At 52.1% G+C, this 25,336-nt stretch overlaps 8 protein-coding genes across 8 annotated transcripts; 2 read left to right on the top strand and 6 right to left on the bottom strand.

Moving 5' to 3' along the window:
- Positions 1-477: 477 nt before the first annotated feature.
- Positions 478-2,819, bottom strand: COCCADRAFT_6632 (uncharacterized protein; the record flags this gene model as incomplete). The annotated part of the gene is made up of 3 exons (XM_007716021.1): positions 478-1,958; positions 2,007-2,266; positions 2,317-2,819. 3 exons carry the CDS (start codon positions 2,817-2,819, stop codon positions 478-480), a joined length of 2,244 nt encoding a protein of 747 aa, XP_007714211.1.
- Positions 2,820-3,798: 979 nt separating this feature from the next.
- Positions 3,799-10,091, bottom strand: COCCADRAFT_38427 (uncharacterized protein; the record flags this gene model as incomplete). The annotated part of the gene is made up of 6 exons (XM_007716031.1): positions 3,799-4,866; positions 4,917-6,042; positions 6,107-6,419; positions 6,477-6,629; positions 9,405-9,676; positions 9,841-10,091. 6 exons carry the CDS (start codon positions 10,089-10,091, stop codon positions 3,799-3,801), a joined length of 3,183 nt encoding a protein of 1,060 aa, XP_007714221.1.
- A 693-nt stretch (positions 10,092-10,784) lies between these two features.
- On the bottom strand, positions 10,785-11,811 carry COCCADRAFT_6630 (uncharacterized protein; the record flags this gene model as incomplete). The annotated part of the gene is made up of 2 exons (XM_007716020.1): positions 10,785-10,885; positions 10,935-11,811. 2 exons carry the CDS (start codon positions 11,809-11,811, stop codon positions 10,785-10,787), a joined length of 978 nt encoding a protein of 325 aa, XP_007714210.1.
- Positions 11,812-12,083: 272 nt separating this feature from the next.
- On the top strand, positions 12,084-17,522 carry COCCADRAFT_6629 (uncharacterized protein; the record flags this gene model as incomplete). The annotated part of the gene is made up of 14 exons (XM_007716019.1): positions 12,084-12,368; positions 12,421-12,576; positions 12,747-12,768; positions 12,826-12,878; positions 12,929-13,093; positions 13,142-13,350; positions 13,398-14,010; positions 14,060-14,079; positions 14,706-14,751; positions 14,879-15,283; positions 15,348-15,728; positions 15,778-15,854; positions 15,905-16,397; positions 16,488-17,522. The coding sequence occupies 14 exons, from the start codon at positions 12,084-12,086 to the stop codon at positions 17,520-17,522; spliced, it is 3,960 nt and encodes a 1,319-aa protein (XP_007714209.1).
- Positions 17,523-20,030: 2,508 nt separating this feature from the next.
- On the bottom strand, positions 20,031-20,660 carry COCCADRAFT_6627 (uncharacterized protein; the record flags this gene model as incomplete). Its single annotated transcript, XM_007716018.1, has 2 exons — positions 20,031-20,149; positions 20,279-20,660. 2 exons carry the CDS (start codon positions 20,658-20,660, stop codon positions 20,031-20,033), a joined length of 501 nt encoding a protein of 166 aa, XP_007714208.1.
- A 1,336-nt stretch (positions 20,661-21,996) lies between these two features.
- Positions 21,997-22,920, bottom strand: COCCADRAFT_101176 (uncharacterized protein; the record flags this gene model as incomplete). Its single annotated transcript, XM_007716030.1, has 1 exon — positions 21,997-22,920. The coding sequence occupies one exon, from the start codon at positions 22,918-22,920 to the stop codon at positions 21,997-21,999; it is 924 nt and encodes a 307-aa protein (XP_007714220.1).
- A 337-nt stretch (positions 22,921-23,257) lies between these two features.
- COCCADRAFT_101159 (uncharacterized protein) lies at positions 23,258-23,464 on the bottom strand (the record flags this gene model as incomplete). Its single annotated transcript, XM_007716029.1, has 1 exon — positions 23,258-23,464. The coding sequence occupies one exon, from the start codon at positions 23,462-23,464 to the stop codon at positions 23,258-23,260; it is 207 nt and encodes a 68-aa protein (XP_007714219.1).
- A 452-nt stretch (positions 23,465-23,916) lies between these two features.
- On the top strand, positions 23,917-25,135 carry COCCADRAFT_6625 (uncharacterized protein; the record flags this gene model as incomplete). Its single annotated transcript, XM_007716017.1, has 3 exons — positions 23,917-24,003; positions 24,237-24,917; positions 24,986-25,135. The coding sequence occupies 3 exons, from the start codon at positions 23,917-23,919 to the stop codon at positions 25,133-25,135; spliced, it is 918 nt and encodes a 305-aa protein (XP_007714207.1).
- Between the last annotated feature and the right edge of the window lie 201 nt (positions 25,136-25,336).

Genomic DNA, 25,336 nt, shown 5'->3' with positions numbered 1-25,336 from the left:
ATCTCCATGGTCAATAAGCTAGATATTCCAGAACATTGGCCAGCCATTCAGTCCATGTGAGCGGGTCACTGCGGATTACGGGAAGTGGAGTCAGGCAATTCTAGGTGGTGGGGTTACTCTTGCATCTCAATGTGGAGTCTTCTAAGCACTGCACACTACATACAGTACTGGCGGTGAACACGTCTACAGAAAATGGAGACTCCAATGTGCATACACTCAGCAAAAGCCAATATGTCTAGAGCGAAACAATGTTTACTCATTTCTTTCGAGTGACACGCTAGTCTAGCTACATGATTGATGTACAGAGCGCGACAGGAAAAAGGAAGCCAGTCATACGGATGGTATCAAGCGCCAGCAAAACGGATGCCGACTCAAGTACGCCGCGCACGCCGATTAGGATCATAAAAATATAGAAGCGATGTATGGATGCGATATCACAGGTCTTGTTGATAAGATACGTCGAAGATGCCAGGGAACTTATTTGTTAACCTGGGATTCGCGCTTGACGACAGGGTTCTCGCCAGACTTGAACTTGCTGTCGGATGGGAGAGGCTCGCTGGGTTTATCTGCAAGTATCTCATTTAGTCTGATCCCAAATGCAAAGAGGTTCGCGCAAGCTTCTTCGTCGGGGGTAGACTCACCATGTCGTGCGTAGAGGTGATGCTCCTCGTCGGCATATTTACCTACAGCACCGCTCTCGACCTCCTTACGAGTGAGAGAAAGCTTGCTCTTGGGAAGTCCCATAGAGCCGAGGAAAGTGACACCGTTCTTCCACTCAACTTCCTTGCGCTTGTTGTCCCACTTCAGCTCCTCGCCCATAATATCAATAACCTTGGGAAGGGCCTCCAGAGCAGCTTGGGCGTTCAAGAAAGCAAGACGCATGCGGCGGGCAATTACGTCAGTGGCAGTCTGAGCGTACTCGTGGCGAACGCAGTAGCGAACCTCACCATCAATGTAGGGATAAAGCTCAGACATCTTGATTCCACGGACAGGGAATCGCTGCTCAGTGGGTGCTGAAAGAGATGCAACGGTCCAGGCACGGTCACCATAGGCCTGGCACAAGTACTTGGCTACATCGGTCTCGATGCCATAGTGCTGGATCAAGTTGATGAAGAGAGTCTTGGAGAAACCGTGAGCGCCAACGAGGCGGACACGGTGGGTCTGGCAGGTACCATCGAGAGGAGCCTCGTCCTTGACCTGAGTTCCGCTGATAAGAGTGGGATTGTCCAATGGCTTTGGTGCTAGACCGAATTCCTTAATTGCCTCGTCGACGGTCTCCTCAGCCATTTGGCGGTAAGTCGTCCACTTTCCACCTGAGCAGGTCAACAGACCAGAGGGAGAGGTGGTGACCAAGTGGTTGCGGACAAGGCCTTCAGTCGCGCTTGCCTTGGGGTCGCGAACCAAAGGACGGATACCCGACCAAGCAGCGAGGACGTCACCACGGCGAACGTTGATTTCAGGCTGTAGGTAACGCTTGACCTCGTTAAGAATCCAGTCGATCTCTTCCTCACCAGCAATGGGGTTTTGCTTGATATCACAAGCAGTGTCCGTCGTACCGGCGATAGTATTGCCTTGCCATGGCAGGAAGAAGACGACACGGCCATCAGAAGTGTTGGGGTCAATGAGACCCATGTTTGCAGGGCTGTAGTAACCAGGGAGAATGACGTGGACACCAGAGCTGGGAGCAACGATTTCTGGCACCTCCTGGTCGTCCATTTTGCGGATAGAATCAGTGAAAGGACCAGTGGCGTTGATCACGCCCTTGGCCCTGATGGAGAATTCCTGAGGCTTCTTACCGTTGCTCTCCTCAATGAGATCCTTTGCCTTTGCACCACACAGACGGCCATTGGCATCTTTCTCAAGGCCAGTAACTTCGAGATGGTTGACAACAGTAGCGCCATAGAGTGCTGCAGTCATAGCAAGCGAGACGTTCATGCGAGAATCGTTGTGTGCACCATCTGTTCACGTCAGGGATTGACTTCAAAATTAGCCGTTGAATGACGCACCGTAGTATACCAGAGCTCCGATAAGGCCTTCCTTCTTCAGCATAGGGAATGCGTCCAAGGCCTTACTCTTTGTCATGTAGTAGGAGGACTCAATGTTCTCTGATCCGGCGAGGAAATCATAGAACTTTGTGCCAGCCCAGAAGTAGGGCGCTTGCCACCACTTCTGGATAGGAATCATGATGGGAAGCCATTGTGAGAGATGGGGTGCAGTATCCAAGAAGTAGCGACGTTCGCGGAGAGCTTCGACGACAAGTGCGTATCTGGGGGTCGGGTTAGTAAGGGACATGGCAGAAATCGTTAAAGTACTCACTGGTTGTAGTCGAGATTCCAAACGGCCTTTTCAAGATATCGTACACCGCCGTGTACCAGTTTGGTACTTTTACTGCTCGTACCACTGCTAAAGTCGTCGCGCTCGACGAGCGCAACCTTGAGGCCTCGTGTGACGGCGTCAAGAGCAATACCTGCTCCTGTTGCGCCACCACCGATAATCAGGAGGTCGTATGGGTCCTCTTCCACTTTCTCAGGTGTTGAGCTGCCACCGATCCATCTCCTTGCCTTCTCAGCAACCTGTGAGACGACACCAGCGCTGCGCTTCAGCTGTGCGATCTGTTCGTCGCGGCTTTTGGCACTGGGAAACTGTGGTGGGCGGAAGATACCTCCCTCACCGTAGGTTGGTGGAGGAACTGCGGCAGCTTCGCTGCCGGGGATATCGCGAGGTCTGAGGGTGACATAGAGGGCTCCCGCGCCGACTGCTCCAGCTCCCGCTGTGTAGAGCAATGGCTTGATAAAACGGCTTCCTCGTCGGGCAGCCATGGTGATGATGTGCAGATGGATCCAAGTGTCACTGGAGATGTAATCGCCCCAGGCGCTGTTGGTGTATTATACAAATGTGTGTTCAAAAAATAATACTGGTAAGATGTGCTGAGGCTCAAGCCTTCACATATCTAAAAGTCTAGTTAGCGGCCGCGCAGCGGAATCGGAGAGATTGGCATCGAATAGTCGACCTACCTCGGGAAGTGTTTAGAATTGCATGGTGAGCATGGAGTTGATAGATTGGTATTTTTCCGGGGGAGGATTTGTCGTGGAGGAAAGGTGGCAGACAGGAACAGTGGAGCTTCAAAAGTCTGAAGCGCATCCGCCGCTTGGGATGACGAAAGCGTGGGTTCGCGTTAGGTTGCGCTCCACCTCGGGAATGGCGGGACATTGGACGCTGGAGCTGGAGCTGGAGACTGCACGTGCAGGCTCTCGGCCGCTGAAGCACCGTAGCAGGGCAGCCCACCTGTTGGCTGTGCTTCTGCATATGCCCTACACCTGTAGTATACAGATGTACATTCACGTGAACTGGCCGTGTTTCGGCAGTGGTTGTGCAGCCCTTTGGGCATTCAGTGACATTTGAAGTGGCGGATGCAGACAGAATAGGAAGCTCTTCCGACACTCCCCCCTCAATCGCGGTTTGGGTGGAGTACCCAACCGGAAGCGGCACACCCCCACGGAGACTCGCCAAGCGCAGTGGATCGCAGAGCCTCATGATGATCTCATGTCCTGTGGATTCGTGTATCGAATGGTGCTGCCAGCATTGATTCATGTTGAATATCTCGGCGGCGATCTCTCTTGTCGACGCCCAATCCTTTCCACATACGACCATATACCCACAAAATCAGCCAACAGCCAGCCATGCCACCCTCGTTCCGCCCTCCCCTAGAGTAGACCCAAGCTTCTCACTCTCCCGTACCAGTACCCAACAGAAAAAAATATGGCAACAACCAGACCACACCTAGCCAAGCCCCCTTTCTCAAATCCGTGCCACCCACAACAAAAGTACAATGTCCAATGCCACCACCGCGCCCGTGATGCTCAGCACCGCTCCCTGATGCACCCATCCTAACCGCTCCCTACGTGTCTGCATGCTGATCACAGCGACAACACATAAGACAAGCGAACAAATGGTACCAATCATAACGCCAGCATCCACAACACCTCGCTCCTTCTTCCGGCTCGTCACCGTCATCAGACACAAGACGAGGTCCAAAACCACAGCTGCACCTAGAGCTGTCGAGTAAAATCGCAGTTTGGTCATTTCAACCTTGTGTTGGTTACTCTCCACCTCGCCTAGTAGCGCGCGCCGCTCGTTGAAAATGTCCGCGTCGCGGTGGGGATTACGCAACGAACGGAACAGAGTGCTGAAATAGCCTTTTCCCTCTGTACCTTGCCTGCTCGAATCAATTGCTCCGTAATTTGCCGCGTGGATAACGGGCGATGAATCAATCGTATCGTTGTCATCGTCCGAATCTTCAATGCCAGAGAGGGATGCCTCTTCAGGCTCCTCTTGTATCCCAAACAGCTTTCTTGTTTTCCTCGCACATGCCTCGAAAAACTCTTGTCCCGGAAATTTTACAGACGCATCGGGGTCGATGTAGATATAATAGCCCCCTTCTTCGTCTTCCGGGTGGTCGTATTCGTTCCAGTACCGTGGCTGTGCCTCTGCCTCAGACTCTCCCCGTATTATCGGAGGAGGATAGTCGGAGTAGGGCTTGCGACTCTTCTTCCTAAATGCCTGCAGTGGCGGTGGGTCGACAAACTCATGTACCGATGTTGCAGAAGACTCCTCGTAACGTGACGCAAGCGGGCTAGACTGGCCGTCAAACGAAGTATTGGATGTGGATGTAGCTGTAGGAGACATCTGCGATACTGAAGCGCTGGCACTGCCCCTAGCCTTACGGCTCCGTCGTTGGACGGGCTCTGGTAACTTGCGAATGTCCTTATCCAAGAGGGAAATCCAAAAAGGCGCAGACATGGCGCCTGGCTTGCAGCAAGCCCACACAGCATGTGCCTCCAAAGAGAAGCCTCGGACACGCTCAACCTGCATTTGTTAGTAGGTAACTCGGAAGAAAAAATCGGGGTCTGACATACCAAATGACTTCGGTCAAGCATCTGGATGAGAGACGTAGCCTGGTTGCCCTCACGGCGAATCTCTAGGATGGCATGAGGAAACCGCTGGGTCGACTCTGATTTGGCGGCTGAAGTCCAGTCGTCGCTGCCAAGGTCTTCAAATAGCTGGTCTGTCAAAGAGATGTCCTTGTCCAGAGTTGCCCAAGTACCTCCTGCAGAATTGTTGTGAAGCCCAGTAAACCGGGTTCGCTTCAAGAGTGCACCAGCAATGGGCTTTGCGGATGTGTGTTCAGCAAGCCATTGCCGGACAGTCAAGACATTCTCCCGTGGACTACAAGAATGCTTAATACTGTCATTAGTCACAGATGTATCCAAGAAGTTTTTTAGATATCTGCGTTCCATCTTTACTGTCTTGACACTGGATGGTGGTGCGTGTTGTGCATCGCCTTCGTCACAAACAATAACCGCCGCTTGACTTGAAGCACAACACCGCACCTGCCCCGCTGCCTTGATTCCAATGCTCCCTTGCATCTCCTCCGCTGCGCCTATCGTGCCTGCGTTTTGCTTGAATGCAAACGTCTCGGGATGATCAAGAACAACAAGTCCAGTTGTATCTTCGCTGCCAACATAAGGGTCCATGTTGGCCGTGGACGAGTGGCGGCGAAGTGGTGTTGGTCTAGAAGATGAATTGCGCCTTGCTTTGTTGATATAAAGTCGCATGTGTTGAAGAAGCAACACCTGGGCCTCAACAATGTGATCCGGGTGTATCCAATATGTTGCTTTGCTTCCTTTGGAGCCCAAGGACACTGTGTCCAGTGCTAGGTCAAAGTCCACGTCATCTCCTCTCTCCAAACTTCTTGATATGCGCGCAGCCGGCGACTGACCAGTAACACTGGTAGCGTTAGCCGCTGATGTACCCTCGACGTCGAAGGCCGAACGGAGCGTGTCGAGTGCGTCGACGAACTGGTCCAATAGGTAGCCCAGGTCTAGCTGAAAAAGGCTGTCCGGGCGGCTGCTGATCTCTTGCTTGAAAACATAGGCAAGCTCTCCATCTTTGGTCCAGCGCTTGTACTTCTTCAGGATCTTGACGAAGCCAGTTCGTTGGGTGACTTGGAAGCGGGATAGCGACCTGATTTCCTCTCCGGTCCTGTATTTGTGTGTGTCAGCGGGGTGGCCGTGGATACGCGTGCACGAGTGTGTTTGTCGCGTACCTCAGGACGTCTGCTTCGATCTTGGCATATCTCTCGACGGTGCGAGCGGGGAGACGCCCACTCGCCGGATCGCGTTTCGTACGCAGGTGGTGTAGGGTCTTGCTGATGTGCTCTAGCCTCCGTTCGATCTCGCCGCTCTTGCTTCGTATGAATAGGTTGATGCGATCATGCTGTTCCGCGAGGACCTTGAAGAAGGTGTCGCCAAAAGCTCTCTCTGTGCTCTCGCCCTGGCCGGGTATGGATACGGCCTTGTTCGTGCCTGGTGTGGTCTGGTGCTTGATAAGCTCTTTGAGGTAGTCGTAGTCTATGTTATCTGCAAGCGCGCAACTGTTAGCCGAGACGGTCACGCAATGTAGCGTCGGACACTTACAGTGGCCCCATTCTGGTATGGACCTCTGCCTCAGGGTATCGCCGTACTTCATTCCAACAAGTAGCGCGTAGGGATGAAGGTCGTGGGCGTTCAATGGGACAGGGTACTGTAGGACAGAGGTGTAGCGTCGCAGGAGGCAAACAATGGCGCGAACTGCCAGCCGTTAGATAACGGGATCCCAATAGCGCAACGACGGAGACGTTGATGGTTCCATCTCATGTGTCGCAGATCCAAGGCATCATTTGGGGCATTGAGCCGCCGAACGGCCGAGAGGCTACCGCGTACGGACTGCTTACCGAACGGCTTAACTAGGAAGCGATAACAGTTGAGCTGACGACTGAGAGGCGCGGGTCGGCTGCCAATGTTTTGAATCGGTCCTATGCCAATGTCACCGGAACTGTTGAGACTATATACTGACCGGATAATTAGCCCAGCGCACACAACCAGAGGAAGGGCAGCATTGAGCTTGTGAAAAGCAGTAAGGACTGAAGCTGGGTGACCGCATGCATATCCATGGCCAAAAGCTGGGAAGGGAAATGACATCGGCCGCGCGCGCTGGTTCACGCTACTTATTGGCACCCCTGCCACGCCCTCCGCCGTCATCCCAGTCGATGCACGTGCAAGCATCCATCGCCATCCCAGTCGATGCACGTGCAAGCATCCATCGCTGTTGAAAATCTACGGCAGCCCTGCCGCCAACCAATCTCCTCCCCCACTCAACACCACGCCTCCGTCGCCGCAGCAGCCTCAGCCCTGACGTGCCAATGGCAAACAAAAAAAGGGAAGAAAATATCTGCGCGGCGGATCCTCACAATGCTCCTCCAGCCAGCCCAGGCCAGCGCCGCTGCGGCCTGGCCACCGCTGCCGTTTGACAAGGCCACGAACGGCAATGCTCCTCCTATTGGCTGCAACAGCCCACACTGGTCCGGAGACGCATCTCCCTCCGTTCCCATTTCCATTTCCATTTCCATGTGAAATACGTACCGTATCGTATCAGGAGCCAACGGCACTTGAGCACCACACCAACGACAATTCCAATATCGAAACTCGAATCGATTCCCTCTCTCAACGTGGACTGCGATCATTCCTGTACGTCAATATACCGTGATATCCGGACAGGCCCTGCTCGACAGCAGAATGTCATCAGTGCTTGCTGATTGGGCATTGTATATATCTGGAGAAAGATGGAGCACAAAAGCTTGCCTCGCAACAAATATGGACCATACCGCAAGCGCATAACGAACATCTCCACTTGTCTTGCGTGGGGCGGAAGCGGAAACAATATTCCACTCGAACATCGCTTACTGCAAATAATCCAAATCTGCCGATACTCATCCAATGGCGAACAGGATCCCACATGACGCAATCCTTGCAGATTGATCGCCAAATCGCTTACTAGAAGTATGATATGCTTGTGATTTTGAAGAACAAGAACAAGCGCGCGCAAGAGTCAACGGTTATCAAGATCCCCACGAAATTACGTGCGGCCGCCGGCCACCCGTCGCAGGGTCTTCGATCCAGAGCAGAAGTGGGCCTAATCCACTCATCGCCTGTAGGTCCGTAAGCCGCGGCAACTTGTTACTAGTCGAGAGAGAGTCCACAGCGGGCATGGAGCCACACGAGTCTGGCTGCCTGAAGCAGAAGAGGAAAACTGAGTCAAACGGCTCTAGACCATGTCCATAATTCCTAAGCAGAAACCCCATGCGGCACGCTGCATCCGCAACAGCGCCCGCCTTCGAGACGGGGACGGTAGCTACACCCAAGCATTGCTGAGATACACTCATCTTTTCGTATACAAAAAAACGGTTCTTTTTAGGAACCAAGAGCCCAAAAAGAATCCATGTGCATAGCCGAAGTGCCACAAACTGCTGCACAATCAGCCACATTGGCATTGCTTGTCTTGACCCGACGTATCTGCGAGGCGTAGGTATACGACATGCATGCAGGCGCTGGCCTGTCAGGTCGCGTGCTCACCTACCTATACAAGCAAGGACTACGTTGCAGGGATCCGGAGATTTCTACATAAGACATGGTGCATATGCAGCTGCCATCACACAGCCGGAACGGACATCGTTCCACTGGCAAGGCCGACGCCGCCCACGTGGGTGCTCTGGATGGTGAGCGTTTCATTTCAGACACTGGCAAGTTACGGCACTCTGCATTACTCGCGTTTTAAACTGCACGCTCGGTGCTGTGCCGATGGATTTCGATCGACTCATAGTTGAGGCTGGCGGGGCTCGTCTGACGCTGAAGGATGCGCTTGGTCTGGATTGCCGTTGTCGTATGACATGAACACTGAACCATTACAACAGCACCAATGCGGATAAGCTTAATCGGTTGATTAGGAATGCAGCTGGATATTCAACTACCTGTAAAAATGAACTTGCAATCAGCAGCATGCGCAACGTTTGCATAGGTTAACATGAGTATCAATTGCAATCCTACATGCATATGCGCGCAGAAACACTCAATGCAACGCACAATGTACAATGTACATACACTTTCAACTTGCATGCCACGTCTCTCTCTGTCCCATGTACCATCTCTGTTATCTATCTCTTGGCCCAAAAGCAAGACTCCAAATCTATACACCTCATCTTATCTCTAAACTCTATCCTCCACTCCTCCCCTCACACGTCGGTACTTCGTCATGCACCCAAGAAAAAGGCGCGCGGTGAAGACAACATCCAGCACCCAAAAACATGCTTGCGATAACAATGCAAGCCACAAAGATGCGCTGGCACATTACCATTGCCAAAGGAAAAAAAAGTTGGCCAGCAAAGACATTTGGAATCAATTAAGCCATCATAACCCAAATCTTGACTCCCTCACCGCCCTCTTTCCTCTTCCCATCACTCCCCACTTTACCCTGTCCAAACGTATGCTCCTCCAGCACCTCCATTCCCAAATGCTTATACACATCCCTGCCATTCTCCGACGTGGCCTCCAGCACAACCGGCCAGCCCTTCTCCTTTGCCATCTTGAGCACCGGTCTCATCACCTCGCTGACTTTGTGATTGCAACTCTTGTCATTGGAGGGATGCTCACGGTAGTTTCCCAGCAAGGAGAGATGCAGCATGTGCGTTGCGGTTGGGGGTAGATGTTGTTTCTTTGTCTTGTGCGCGGCAAGGTTGAGTTCGGTGACGCCGGGTGGGTAGTGCGGGGGGATGATGGGTTCATCTTCTATGGGCTCGAGACGCCTGTCATTGTATATACATATTAGTCTCTTTTATTCCACCATTATCAAATCCAAATTCCCAATACTAAATTGTTTGACTCTTTATGTGATTTGGAAGGAAAATAGAAGAAAAAAGAATTATGGAGAGTGTAGGGAAAAAGTATGGGGAGGTAGATAACAACGTACCATACACTTGAGATTCCACTCCCCGCAACAGTAATAGCCCGCGCCTCACCTGCCAGAATCCCCGGAATCACATCTGCGAAGATTTCCCGGTTGTGTTCATAACTGACGTCTGTCTCGCCTCTCTTGGCTAATTCGCCCATGAGCACGTAGCGCTGGAAGGGATCGTCTTTAAACATTTCGCCTATTATATCTACGGCGTGATCGAGTGGTTCTTCGATGAGACCAGCGGGGATGGGGATTTCATTTCCCATCTTTTCTTTTAAATCCGCTTGAATATATCTGTTCTCTTATATGGAGAAAAAAATTGGATGTTTCTTCCCTTCCTTCTTTTCTTACTAAGGAAAGAAAAATGTTCGAGATTGGGGAAATATGCCAAGTAAATGTGTAGAAGTAAAAAACCTGGGCGACTGGGACTATGTTGATGACTGGCCCGAAAGTATATGTAAGAACACGCACGAGTTAGTCATGCCTGAGTTGATCGGGCCGAAAGAAGAGTGTATTTTGTAAGCACCGGCTGGGCATTTTTCCGCTTGTTAACCTAGGGGTGTTACAGCGTTAGCTGCGTGCGTAGTCGTTTCCGCAGTGGACGTCGATCGCTCACTCGGCTGTTAGTGTTTCACGTGGTGAAGTGTCTACCGCAACCGGGGGTAAGCCGGAATCCACAGTGTCTGGGGGTCGGGTTTCGGCATATGTTTCAGGTACTTGTTGCGGCTTTAAACGATGACAGCCGATCAGACACGTAGTTTGCAACATTGAAATATTTTTGCATTACTGGTCACTCATATCGAAGACGATTATTTTTTTTGATCTTGAAATACATGAAGCAATGTCACAGCCTACCTCCCATATAGAGTACTGCCTCTGGAGAAACACCATACTGTACACATGATATGTAACACCCACATATGTTGGCCCCGAACAGACTTGACCGCTTTTTTCAATGCTTAACCTGGGGGGAGCAGGCTGTTGTCGACAACATCTTGTGCCTCCATCTCCTCGACTTCTGCGCTATTGTGGAGAGGAGAGCGGGGTAGAGCCATTAGACCTATTCTAACGTTAGTATTGATTCTTAGGTAAAGTTTCGAGCTACGTACCAGTTCTCGCCGATTCGAGAATACCAAATGGTGCAATCAGCTTCATGAACGAGTCGATCCTGGTGGGCTTTGCCGAAACTTCTACTATGCAATTGTTGGTGCTAATGTCAAGCACTTTCCCACCAAACTGATGAGTCATGAAGGTGATGGCACGCAGATGTTCGTGCTTGTGTCGAAGCGCCTGACTGATGGGCAGGTTTGTGGGGTGGTAGTCCTTCCTCAGCGACTCACGAGCAGCCTCGTGTGCTGCAGCGTTGCGCTCATCCTCTGACATGTTCTCGATTTCGTGACGATCCGTCTCGGGTGGCTGGGCCATTTCACGGTGGTGTGCAAGAAGCTCCTCAAAGTACTCAGGTCCGAGGATCGAGACCTTTGCGAGAAGCAACTCGCGCTGAACGAGGGGTGATTCCGTGTAGTCGAGCACAGCCCAGACAGGGACTAGGTCCTCCAATTGGCGGCGGGCCTGTTCTATAACCCCATCCTGACCTTGGAGCACAATTGTCATACGCGAGAGATCATCCACCTCGGTGTTGCAGACGACCAGACTGTCAATGTTGAAGCCACGGGCGGCCAGGATACCGGATACACGGGACAGCACACCGGGCTCGTTCTGGACCAAGCAATTGAGGATGTGACTCTTTGGGGGGGCCTGTGACGGAAGTGGTGTCTCGTAGAGAATGTTGCTGACGGCAGCAGGCGCCGACCATGCCGGAGGGCGGTCTTCGGTTGGGAGCGGCGCGATGCGGCGGTGGAGGGCCTTGTAGGCGAGTGCCTGTGTAGATGAGGAGCTGGATGCCCTCTGTTGCAGGCGGAGGGTGCCGGCGCATTGCCTGCTGAGGAGGCTGCGCAGCGGCAGTACTGCGCGCCGGGAGGCCATTGTGGGATGAGTACGTGTGTATACGTAGCAGAGCAGAGTATATAGAAGCGAGGGAGCCGTACAAAGTCAAATACAGCGCCGGTCCTAAGGCGCGGCCGATGGTCGGAGGAGGCGCCAACGGGCAGGTGCAGCCGCGGCACGCTAAGTAAGCGAGCAGCAGCTGTGCCCAGGCGACAAGCGAACAGTGATTGACTGGTGCGTCCATCTTGACCTTTGACTTCGACATCGACCCTCGCCGCACGTCTATCTTGTCTCTAAGCGCCCACCGAACCATGTCTGAAGAACGCCGTCCGCGATCCCGCTTTGATAGCGACGAGCCGGAGCGTCCGGCACGTTCGCGCTTCGACACTGACCGCCGCTCTAGGTCTCCGTCGCGACGAGAGTCCGAGTCGCATCGCGCTCGTAGCCCTATTTCTCGTGAAGGCACAGACAGCCCTGCCTCGGCCAGCTTCAAGAACAAGGCGGCTGCGGCTGCGGCTGCGGCGGCTGCGAGGATCAACGCGCAGATTCAGGCGAAGAAGGGCATCCAGCACGTCGATGTGCCGCCAATTCGCTCTGTATGTCCCTCGCCAAACCTCTTCACCAAAGCCCACTACTGACCGTGCCCAGGCGCCCACTCCTCCAGTCGCCAAGTCGCCCGCATCCAATTCTGCTGCGGCCATCAGCAACGAGACGTACCAGCAGGATGGTGACTACATCAAGGACATTGAAATCAATGATCTCCGTAATCGTTATACACTGACCAAAGGAGCCACACAAAAGAGGGTAAATAACTGTTTTTGCTGTTCACTGATCGATTAGGATCATGTCCTCGCTCTGCCCTGGGAGCCGGACTCTGTTTGCGCATCTCTCTGCATGGAGGGTCAGAGCTTACTTGATCTTCTAGCGCGTCCCAAACCCCGTTTATCAGATGCTAACCTCCATGTGATATATAGATCAAAGACGAGACTGGCGCCGGTACGCATTCCCCGACTATACCTGCTGATGTTTAGAACTCCTGCTTATACATGCAAGATGTCACTACTCGTGGAGAATATTATCCCGACAAGAACATGGCCACTGCTGCTGTAAGTTGATGTTTCTGATTTCAGCATGCAAATGTTAATCAATGTCGCAGAACCCCCCGCTCTATCTCCGCATTACTAGCACTTCCAAGGAGGGCCTCGAAAAGGCTGTAGCAATGATTGAAGAGATGAAGAAGGAAGATCTCCCTAACTTAGTTGACGAACGTCGTTTCCGCCGTCGCGAGCCCGAGAACTTTGAACGTGACGAGTTTGGTCGGGTATGTCTCCCTGTCCACTAGGGCCAATACGCCGCTAACTAGGAACAGCGCAAGTGGCCCGAAGAGAAAATCTCCGTAGGTCTGGAGCCTATTAGTGGCTTTAACTTGCGAGCACAGGTTGTCGGTCGCGGTGGCGACAATGTCAAGTTTATCCAACAGGAGACAGGCTGCAAGGTGCAAATCAAGGGTCGCGGTTCTGGTTTCATGGAGCCCAACTCCGGCCAAGAGAGCGACGAGCCCATGTACCTCCACATTGCGTAGGTGCCTTGTTGCTGTCATGTATATCTGTGCTGACAAGACGTAGCGGACCCCGCCCTGAAGGTGTAGCCCAAGCGAAGCAGCTCTGCGAAGAGCTGCTCGACAAGGTAAAGACAGACTACCATGCTTTCAAGGACCGCCCTGCATCAGCTCGATTTGGTGACCGCGACGGCTACTCCGGTGGCCGACCAGGATACGGCGACCGCGGCGACCGTGGCGACCGTGGCAGAAGCGAAAGCTATGGTTACGGAGGCGCTGGTGGCTACGGCGGCTACGGCGGACATGGTGGGCAAGGAGGCCACAACGGCTATGGTGCCCTGGAGAGCCACATGTCACCAGCCGCCGCAACGCCAACTGCCGACGCGAACAACCAGGCCTTTGATGCGAATGCTGCCCAAGCATGGATTGCATACTACCAGCAAAACCCTGACCAAGACCCCTATGCCCAATATGGTGGTTACCAAGCATATCTTACCATGCAGCAGCAGCAGTATGCCGCTTACTATGCTCAGGCCGGTTATGGACAAACTCAGTCGCCTGCTCCAGGGGCCGGTGCCGCTGCACCACCTCCACCACCACCTTCCGAGCCTGCGTCGGCTGGCTATGGTGCTCCCCCGCCACCACCTCCGCCTGCTGCTTCGCCTTCAAACTACGGTGCGGTACGTATACATTATGAGCACAAGATGGTCTCAGCTAATGTGCCATTAGGTCCCTCCACCGCCCGGCTTGTAAGTGTCAAGCAACGACTATGATTGAGCACTTACGACAGCCTCTCATCTTGACTTGATTGATTGAGCACAGTTCAAACAAACTCTCCTGTAATGATTCACAGCATGTCTGGTGGCGTTAGAAATAATACCTGTCGCTTCGGCGAGCTTGCTTGGTTGCTATTGAGCCGCATCTCTGCTGGCGATCGGGTATAGTATTAGTTTGTCCGAATGGACTTAGTACTTTCATTAGGATACCAATGTTAGTGTTTTCTTAAAAGTGCTTGACATCTTGATAAATGTGTGAACGCAATTTAGGTGTTAGGATTTATGAAATAGCAATTGATTCTATTTCTCTCTAAACAACATACTCTGAATCTCATAAACACTAGACTCGATCTGACTGCTAATTCGCAGTCATTCAATTTCACTGCTCTCTGGACGCATCGTTTTTCTGTGATGACGTCCACATGCTTTGTGATTGGATAGAAGCTGTAGGGGTTCTCCACACGAGAGGCGTTAACGTTCGCGTCCCTGACCCTAACCCCGGTACGTGCAGACTTGCGGAGCGATGTCGCTGGAGATAATTTGTGCGAATGTGCACCTGTCCTTCGCCATTGTGCTGACGCCCACTAGACAAGCCTCAGGATGCGGTCGCAAATCATCTGTGCCGGCCAAGCGGCCAAGTACAGGGTGAGTTAATCATCTCCTAGAGAAAAATATACACAATGCGGCAAAAGTACAACACTTGAACAGTCATACTTGAGCATCTACAGTGAAATCAGCCAATGTACATGACAGAACACTAACAGCGTCCAAGCCTCACCTGCTCTCCTCGCTCCGGCAATCCGCCCTACAATCTCGAAGGTATCTAGCTACGACTCATGACCTGCCCAAGGCTCGCAATGTCGACATTGCCTCACGCACCCCGCCATACGCCAAACTACTCTCTCGCCTGGAGGAAGTACGGCGCGTGCTTGGCTCCTCACGCCAATTAACCTTGGCTGAAAAGATATTGTATTCGCATCTTGAGAACCCCGAGGAGTCGCTCTTGAGCAACACAAATGGCGGGCGGGATATCAGAGGCCAGGCAAACTTGAAGTTGAAGCCCGACCGTGTGGCGATGCAGGACGCTAGTGCACAGATGGCTCTGCTGCAGTTTATGAGCTGTGGACTTCCGACAACAGCAGTCCCAGCAAGTATACACTGCGACCATCTTATTGTCGTAAGTATTATTTCGTCCTTTTTGCCTCGATCGTAGAGCCTTGATACTGATACATTGCCAATAGGGTGAGAAAGGCGCCGAAGCCGATCTTCCACAGTCTATTGCAGGCAACAGCGAGATTTTCGATTTTTTGGAGTCGGCGGCAAAGAAATATGGAATCGAGTTTTGGCCGCCGGGTGCGGGTATCATCCATCAAACCGTGTTGGAGAACTACAGCGCACCGGGTGTAATGATTCTGGGAACTGACAGCCACTCACCGAATGCTGGCGGGCTTGGCTCCATTACCATTGGTGTAGGTGGTGCCGACGCAGTAGATGCTCTAGTAGATGCACCATGGGAGCTCAAGGCACCCAAAGTCCTGGGCGTCAAGCTCACTGGAGAGCTCAGTGGATGGGCTTCTCCAAAGGACGTGATTCTTAACTTGGCTGGTCAACTCACAGTCCGGGTATGTGACATCGAGGATTGTGTAGTGATTGATGCTAACAAATGCGCAGGGCGGTACTGGCTACATCATTGAATACTTTGGTCCTGGAGTGCAGTCTTTGAGCTGCACTGGTATGGCGACTATCTGGTGAGAACAAAGTTCCCTGATGTTTCGGGATTATGACTGACAAAAAATAGCAACATGGGTGCTGAAGTCGGCGCAACTACATCGCTCTTCCCCTTCTCTCCAGCACATGTTCCTTACCTGCAGGCCACACATCGTGGATCCATTGCTGAAGCAGCCACCAAGATCGCTCAATCGCCAATGCAACAGAACTTCTTGCGATCCGACCCAGATGCCGTCTATGACAAAGTCATTGAAATTAACCTCTCAGAGCTGGAACCCCATATTAACGGACCCTTCACCCCTGATCTATCAACACCTCTCTCTAAGTTCAAGACAGTAGTTGAAGAAAAGGGATGGCCAAAGACATTTGGTGCAGGTCTCATTGGTAGTTGCACGAATAGTTCTTACCAGGATATGACCCGCTCAGAAGAAATTGTGAAGCAGGCGTCAGCTGCGGGCCTCAAGCCGAAGGCTGACTTCTTCATCACACCAGGCAGTGAACAAATCCGGGCAACATTAGACCGAGACAACACCCTATCTACTTTTACTTCAGCAGGAGGTACTGTTCTGGCGAATGCTTGCGGGTGAGTTCTCTCAACATCTTCTGTTAAAAAATCGCCATACTGACATACTCAATGACCCTGCATTGGTCAGTGGAAGCGCACAGACGAAGTCAAGAAGGGCGAGTCCAACGCCATCTTCACATCTTACAACCGCAACTTTCCCGGTCGTAATGATGGCAACCGTGCGACAATGAACTTCCTCGCATCCCCTGAACTCATCACTGCCATGGCATACTCTGGTTCCACAACCTTCAACCCTATGACTGACAGCATTCCCACGCCGTCTGGTGAGCCTTTCAAGTTTGCGCCACCAAAGGGCTCTGATCTACCTTCGGAGGGATTTGCAGATGGTAACCCAGATTTTATGCCCACACCAGGTGTACCCGACCCCAATGTCGAGGTCGTTGTGTCACCTACCTCTAGCCGTCTGGCACTGCTCGACCCCTTCCCAGCATTCCCTGACTCTGAGTTTACAGGGCTTCGCGTCCTCTACAAAGTCAAGGGACAGTGTACAACAGACACCATCTCTGCAGCCGGCCCATGGCTCAAGTACAAGGGCCATCTGCCCAACATTTCTGAGAATACACTGATCGGTGCAGTCAACGCGGAAACAGACGAAGTCAATGTTGCTTATGATGTGGATGGCAAGAAATCTGGTATTCCTGAGTTGGCAAAGAGATGGCGCGACCAAGGTGTTGAATGGCTCGTCGTGGCAGAGCACAACTACGGTGAAGGCTCTGCACGTGAGCACGCCGCTCTGCAGCCGCGTTACCTGGGAGGACGCATCATCCTCGCCAAGTCTTTTGCCCGAATCCACGAGACCAACCTTAAGAAGCAAGGTATCGTACCTCTGACATTCGCAAACGAGGCCGACTACGACGCCTTTGCGGCTTGCGACCAAGTTGCCACAAGGGGACTGTTGGATGTATTGAGGAGCGGTGGCAAGGGAGAAGTTGAGTTGGTTCTCAAGAAGAAAGATGGCAGCGAGAAGGTGGTCAAGACTAAGCACACTCTCTCGCAAGATCAGTGTGGCTTCATCCTTGCTGGCAGCGCGCTCAACCTTTTGGCGAGGAAGGGAAGAGAGATGAAGGAGGAGATTACTAGGAGTGCCGAATTGACTGACTAGAAGTTGGATGACTGGATGGAGACAATGACGACAATTAAAATCTAAAAAGGAAATGGCGCATGGCGCTGGTGGTACATAGTTCTTGAATATTTAAGCAATCAATGGTAATTCAGATGTGTATTGAATAGCCACTTCATGATTTATGGTTTCCACATTACTTTCTTGGATTATCGGGAGTTTTGCTGTGAAACCTAGGAATTTGAATGATTTCACTGACTTCCCCGAAAAGGCCCACTAGTAATGTCGGGTCACGTGGGGTGTGTATTAGCTTCAGATGTCTCACCTCGTGTTTCCTTCCTAGATCAATCTCTGCACGCCATGAGAGACTTGCTAACCACCACATGAGCCAATTGTGGGGCCACAACCAGAATGCTCTATAAAATCAATTAGCATTGAATGGCAATGCGCCGCCGGCGAACTCGTTGAGAAGAACTTTTGTCGACAAGCAGAATTATCGTTGAAGATTTTTCTACAATGGCATCGAAACCACGTGCCATAACGGCAAAGGGGCTGCAGTCACTCCTTATACGCATCGGTTCAGCATCATCAGGAACCAAGCCAATTCTCGAGGAACGCTTTCGGCAGAACTTCACCAAATCCCGTCTCTTTGCTCGTCATCCAGAATGGGAGGCTTCGCGGCCCATAGGCCAAAAACTTCGCATCATGAGCATCGACATGGGTATCAAGAATCTAGCTTTCTGCGAGGCCGAAGTCTCATATCCGGTGAAAGATAGTCTGGATGCGAAGATGGATGTCTTAAGGTGGGAAAAGGCGGATCTTGCTTCTGTAAGATATCAAGGCGCGACCGAGAGCAGCGAACTAGACACGACCAGACTGAGTGACGCGGAAGCGGACCCAGATGAAGAAGTGGATCCTTATTCCCTGGATACTTTGTCTAAAACTGCGTACAAGCTTATCAAGGAAACGATACTATCTGGATCTCCGGATGTCATCTTGATCGAAAAGCAGAGGTGGCGATCAGGTGGTGGTAGCGCGGTACAGCAGTGGACGCTTCGCGTGAATACACTGGAAGGCATGTTGTGGGCTGTGCTGGAAACGATACAGAACGAGACAGATGTTACCCAGATGAACAAGGAAAAGAAGAAGCTATACGATGTTTTTGCCGTAGATCCAAAGCGCGTAGGACACTACTGGCTCGGACAAAATTCCCAGCGTCTTGCCGCCGACGAAGCTACTTCCTCACCCGCCAAAGACATTCAAAACGAAGCGGAGGGCCAGCCCACAATCAGTCGCTCCAAAGCCGAAAAGAAAGCTAAAATCTCTCTCCTACGCTCCTGGCTCACTGAATCCCCTGCCTCGACCTCATCTACAATCACTAAATCAACGCCCCCAATTTCCTTTGTAATCAGCAATCCCGCACAGCCCACCTACCGCGCTCTGTGCTTCCCCCGTCGCAAGAAGCAGAATAGCGAGTTCAAGGACGCAGAGAGTGTACTCGATGATATCCCCGGATCCGAAATGAAGAAGCTGGACGATGTCACTGATTGCTTTCTCCAGGCCGCGGCATGGGTGAGCTGGGAGTCGAATCGCGTGCAGCTATGCGATATTTGGAGGAGAAACGTGAGACGGAATGGCGGTTGGATGGAGGACAATGAATTGGATTTGAGCGAATTGAATAATGATCGGCTGCTGGAGATGTGGGAGGAGGTTGAAGGGTGATGCGTCATCACTATTTCTTCTTCTTTTGCTGTTTACCCTATTAGTAACAGGGCTGCATAAAGGGAGTTAGCTGCGACTTTTCTTTCTCTTCTTTTGAAGGCGAAAAAGATGATATTAAGTATACAAAACTGTCGTTAAATACCAAGGTTTCCATACTCCATGTCAAGCACTTGTACCACCACAACTCAAGATGACCCCGCTTTCTGTTCCCCCCACAACGATGACGTGTCGAGCCCTTGCACCTAGTCCCGCCCTTCTTCAACCATGGCACCAAGACTTCACATTCAGTTGACATCCCCTTTCGCCCAAAAAAACATCTTATAGTACATGACATTAATAATTTTGAAAAAATCCAGATGTTCATAAAACTTGTTCAACAAGTCTCGGTGGCGCAATGGTAGCGCGTTGGACTTCTATCTCTAAGCTGTGTAAAAATTTGCTTTATCCGGTTATCCAAAGGCTGCGGGTTCGAGCCCCGCCCGAGATGCTTTTTTGCTTTTTGCACTGTTCATCTGTATCGTCTTTGCAGAGATAGTATCGTGGTGGTGCTAGTAGCAGGGTGGACAGCAGATTTTTTTTAACGTAAAGATAGAGAGAGGAGACTAGAAAAGGGCATATGGGACTGAATTGAACAATATTCATCTGCTTGTATTGGATATAAATATGTGCGTGTATATGTATATATGTTTATAATGAGTGGGAACCAAAATACTCCAAGTTCCTTGTAGGAATACCAAAAAGCTGTATATACTCATGTACTTTCAAACTCCAAACACACCCCCACCCACCCCTTCTCAGATCTCTCTCTTTCTTGGTTTCTTCCCCTGTTCAACCCTCACAAATCAGATCAAACTCCGGGAAATCGGGATCAGGCCCAATATTCGTACTTGCAACCGCAGATTTGAAATCCTTGACTTTGGCACTCTTTTGCGCATCGAGGCATTTATCTTTGTATCCATCGTATTAGTAAAAAAAGAATCATTTTCTAAGAAAGAAAAAAAGACAGACAAATGGGAGAGGGGGAAGGGAAATAGAGGAAAGTAGAAAGAAAGAAAGGAAGGGGAAAAAAAACTAACTCTTCTGCTCATCACAATCATTAACCTTCAACCCGCCCTCTTTCCCTCCACCACCTCCATTCCGATTCGCCTCACGACTACACCCCTGAGCCTGCTCATCGCAACTTCTCTGCGCTGCAGTTTCAAAATCCGGGAAAGTGTTTCCCTCGACTTCAAAGGGGCGGTCGTCTTTACCGGAATTCGTAATCGGGGGTGCGGGCGTGTTGCCGAGTTTGCCGTCGAAAGTTTGGAGGTTGGAGAGTTGGCGCAGGAAGAGGGTGTGGCGGGGTAGGAGGGATATGTCGGCTGTGGAGTTGAGGAGGGGGGGTTGGGGCGAGGCGTGGGAGAGGGCGGGGAGGGCGAGGTGGAGGAGGGTTAGGAGGGTGGAGGGGAGGAGGAGCATGGTTGTTGTTGTTGTTGTTGTCGTAGCGAGGTGAATTGTATTAAAGTCGTGAAGAGTGTTTCGGTTCTTGGTCGTAGTGTGAGGTTTGGGAATATACAGATATCGATAATCGAGATTCGGGTCCAGACAAAAAGTATTATGATTTATCGACCGTGTAGTAACGTCCCCTCTCTTTCTCTCTCTCTCTCTCCGGTATAATATTTCCAGCCGGTTATGGGTATCGTGAAGTTCTTTCAAAGGATCGTTCCCGGTATAGTATCCAGCCCGAGTTCGAGTTCAAACTGCCCAGCAGTTCTCTTTTCAGTCGCACGCAAAGGGGAAAAAACCGGACAGGTCAAACGAAGGCAAGAAAGGAAAACAACGAAACAGAAAAAACCTGAAAAATGGGCAACAAGACTCAGTCTGTATTTCCAAAACAGGTTCGAATCCACCTCTTTCTCATCCGCAAAAAAAAGTGATACCTACGACGTAGCGCCGACTAAGCGCGGTGCGCGTGGGGCGGGATACTCATACTTATTTACTAGCTGTTTGCTAGGTTGTTGCAAAAAGGGCGAGGAGGGGAAAGTGGCTGCGCGATGACAGCCATGTTCCGTGTCGTTGCAATGCGAGCAGGGGAAACGGCGTGTCGCCGATGCACGCTGCGACGGTGCTGAAACGCCATCACACGACCATTTGGTGTGACACGACCAGGAACACGCAGAGGATTTTATGTGGAGATTAGGCTATAGGGGGAAAAGGGAAAACAAAAAAAAACGCATTAACATGTCGACGTAATCCAGCACGGGACAGGGAAGCCATGGTCAAGGTATATGTAATTACATTCGCTATTGTGGGGGTATGATGATAATGAATAGTCGCATAGAACTCGCACGCTCCATTACAAACTTTTCTCGAAACAAGCATAGAATGCAACTGCAGACAATGCAAACAGAAGGAATTGAGTAGACAAAAGAGTTTTGCAACGTCTTTTGGTGTGATGTTTGTTTGTTAGTATATACTACCCATTGGTGATGACTGCACACTAAGCTCGAGTAGCCCGTCCGTCTTCTTAATGACATTCTACACTATCAACTCCAAGGCGGTGGTAACCCTGTCCGAAAAAATGAAAAAAATAAGGAAAAAGGAAAAAGGCTGCGTAGTCAGGGATGATCGTGGCTGGCTGCATAACGTCGAAGGAATAAAAGTTATTAAAACCGCCATGGTATTGTATGTACAAGCCAGTATGGCTCAGCACTCGAGATGGCATCCGGTTCAGTTAAACCCCGCAAATAGTCGTTGGTATCGTGATGGGCTGTGGTGGTAGGTCCATGTGTTGTTTGTCTAGACTGCACTTTGCTTAGAAGTTGGCCGCTGCGTTGGGCCGTCCTCCGGGGCTAGAGTACTGGTCCATGTTGGATCCGTAGGGAGCGGACCCTGGGCTGTTCTGCGGCTTGTCACCAAGAGCTGCGCCCGTACCGGCCATGAGGTCATCGTCGTCTGCCTGGACACGTGCTTGGCGCTTCTTCATGCGCCAGAAAACAAGAGCAATGCCACCGAGGAGCAGAGCACCTCCGACACCTCCAACGACGCCACCAATGATCTTCTTGTCAGAGTCGCTAATGCCTCCGTCACTGCTTTGGTTGTTGCCCTGCTGTTCTGTGGGTGCTTCGGTAAAGGTGACTTGTCCGGTGGTGGCGACGGAGGTGCTGGTACCAGTCGAGGTCTGCGTGATTTGCTGGTCGCCGCTCATTGTGACAATAGTGGTGGTGAACTCGCGCAGGGTGGTAGAGAGGAGATCCGAGGTCCTGGTGATGGGTGCGGTCCTGATGGTGGATGGCGGGGAAGTGACGGCCGGTCCGTTTGCAGTTGTGCGTCCTGTCGACGTAGGGCCATTGTTATTGTTGTTGCCGCCATTGCCCCTGGTGGTAGTTGGTGTGGGTGTGTTTGCGGGGACGTCGTTTGAGGGTTGTTGCGATGGAGGCGGGTTGTTGTTGTTATTGTTATTGTTGTCGTCGCTGGATGGCGGTGGCTGTGGTGATGGGGATGGGGATGCGACTGGCGGCGGTGTTGAGACTGGCGGCTGCGAAGGCTGTGATGCGGGAGGAGGTGACGAGACAGGGGGAGCTGGCGACGAGGCAGCGCCGGTGCCCTCAGCTTCTTGTCGCTTGCCGTGGCGCAGGTAGTGGTTGACGCCGTCAATGTGCAGGTCCTCGAGGGTAAAAGCCGAGGAAACAGTGGCGAGAGCGAGAACCGCGCCGGAAAACCACGTCTTTGGTAGCATGTTTGGCGGTTTCGCAGATCAGGGTAACGGGAGCGAGCGGATGGGGTGTCAAGACGGCGTGCTTTAATGGGCGAGGGTGACGCGTCTAACAGAGGGCGTTTGAGATTTGTAAGTATTAAAAAAAGGGAGCCACGGACGGATCAAGGACGACTATGTACGCGAGTAGAGTGAGCTTGGAGGGCGGTGTAAGTGGATACGGGCCAGGGCTGAGCGAGCGAGGGCCGGGAGGGCAATAAGGAGATGAACGAGCGTGTGGAGGGGATGACGGGTAACGGATAGGCGTTGGGGTGGTTGTGGTGCAGCAGGTGCAGCAGGTGAGTGGTGGGAGGGTGGGTGATTAAGCACTACTGGGTGCCGGGGTTGGGGGGTCGGGGCAAGTCCAAGTCCAAGTCCAAGGCAAGTGGGCAGCAAAGTGGAGAGAGAGTGGGCAGCCAATTTTAGCTTCAGCCGCGCCAGACCCTGCCTTGGCCTGCCTTGGCCTGCCTCTGCCGCAACCACAGCGCCTCACTATGAAAATTTGCTGGGGACCCAGCCCAGCCTGCATCTCGTACCTGTGAGACGCAGGAGATAAGCAGAAAAAAAAATCGTGCCAAAAAAGACGTGTAACGTGTAGTGCTGCTCTGCTACTACTATAAAGACAAAAAGACAGCCTGCTACTGGACCGCAACACTCTGACTGCACCGTCCCCATCCCCCCCCCAGCCTCTGTTACTCACCCAGTCACCGGTTCCGCATTTGCCCATTGGCCCGCCGGCGGAACCCGCCCTTGTATGTACAAGTGTGTCCGTCTGGTCGTGCGTCATCCTGCCTGGCTAGCATTCTGCATTCAAGCAAGCCCCCGGTCTGCCGTCGCGAAGATCCTTTACAGAGTAGTAGCAAAAAGTCGCGGCCGCCAATAACTCCAACCTCGTCCGTTGTTTCCGCTTTGTTCGTTTGTCGCTGCCCGCCCCATAACAGAGTCTCCGCCGCCCACCCGACGACGATGCTCGCCGCCGCCATGTCACACAGCCTGTCGCTGACGCCTCACGAGGCCCTCTCGGGTGTCTTCGGCTCAATCTCGCTGGCCTCGTGGATCTTTCTCCTGGTACGTAACATCTTCTTCGCGGCGGTCGAGACCCTCCCTCACCCCCCCTCCCCTTTCACCAATGGTGACTTGGACGTTGTGTGATTGTTGCACGTCGCGTGGCCATGCTGCAGCTTGCCATGTGACTGCCGCAACTGCCTGCGTGCATATATCCACTGTGCTACTATGAATAGAAAAGCCGCCCACGCGACCCAATCCATGCATCCATGTATACTAACATGCTCGCCCACTAGGTCCCCCAGCTGCTCGAAAACTACAAGTCGGGCTCTGCAGATGGCATCTCGCTCGCCTTCCTCATTGTCTGGTTCATTGGCGATGTCACTAACCTCGCCGGTGCCCTCTGGGCCGGCCTCGTCCCCACCGTCATCGCCCTTGCCGTATACTTTTGCTTCGCCGACCTGGTCCTCATCAGCCAATGCCTCTACTACAACATGAAGAACTCGCGTCGCGAGCGCAAGTCGTCGACCCGCTCTACCGACAGCGTCCAGGCGCCTCTGCTCGGCCGCCGCGACAGCAGCAACATTGGCCTCCCAGGTAGCCACAGGCGCGACTCGGCCGCCAGTCGCAGACGCCGCGCCAGCTCCCTGCCCACCATCCCCGACGTCACGACCGCCTCGTCGAGCGAATGGCTCAAGAACGCCTTGAGCATCTTTGGAGTCTGTGCCGTTGGTGCTGCCGGCTGGGCAATTGCCTGGCAGATTGGCGTCTGGGTGCCCCAGCCCACACATGACGACGCAGGCAATGCCTCTGACAGTCCTCTCGGTGCCCAAATCCTCGGCTACGCCAGCGCAATCTGCTACCTTGGTGCCCGTATCCCCCAGATCATCAAGAACCAGCGTGAAAAGTCGTGCGAGGGTCTGTCGCTGCTCTTCTTCATGTTGAGCTTGCTAGGCAATGCTACCTATGGTGCAGGAGTACGTTCCCCACCCCCCTTGACTCACCTCTCTACACACATTTGTAACTAACCAACTTCTTCAAACAGATCATCTTCCACTCGCAGGAAAAACAATACATCCTCACCAACCTCCCCTGGCTCATCGGCTCCCTCGGCACAATGGTCGAAGACGTAACCATCTTCATCCAATTCCGCGTCTTTGGAACCGGCGAATCCACCTCTGCCCTCGACGCCTAGACCACCTCTCCAGATTTACCACCAGCCATATCTCTCTCTCTCTCGTTTCCATTTTCCATCATTTGCTCCCTTGCATTTTAAACGAAAAAGTTGCTCATACATTTCCCATGCTTTCAGTAGCAAACAATGGTTGTTTTGTGTCTGTTGCAAGATACCCGATTGAGAATGAACACTGCAAAAGAAATCTTTGAAGAAAAAAGA

This window comes from Bipolaris zeicola (genome assembly GCF_000523435.1).
Source record: "Bipolaris zeicola 26-R-13 unplaced genomic scaffold scaffold_124, whole genome shotgun sequence".
Lineage (NCBI taxonomy): Eukaryota > Fungi > Ascomycota > Dothideomycetes > Pleosporales > Pleosporaceae > Bipolaris > Bipolaris zeicola.
This window is presented reverse-complemented; position numbering and strand designations above follow the sequence as displayed.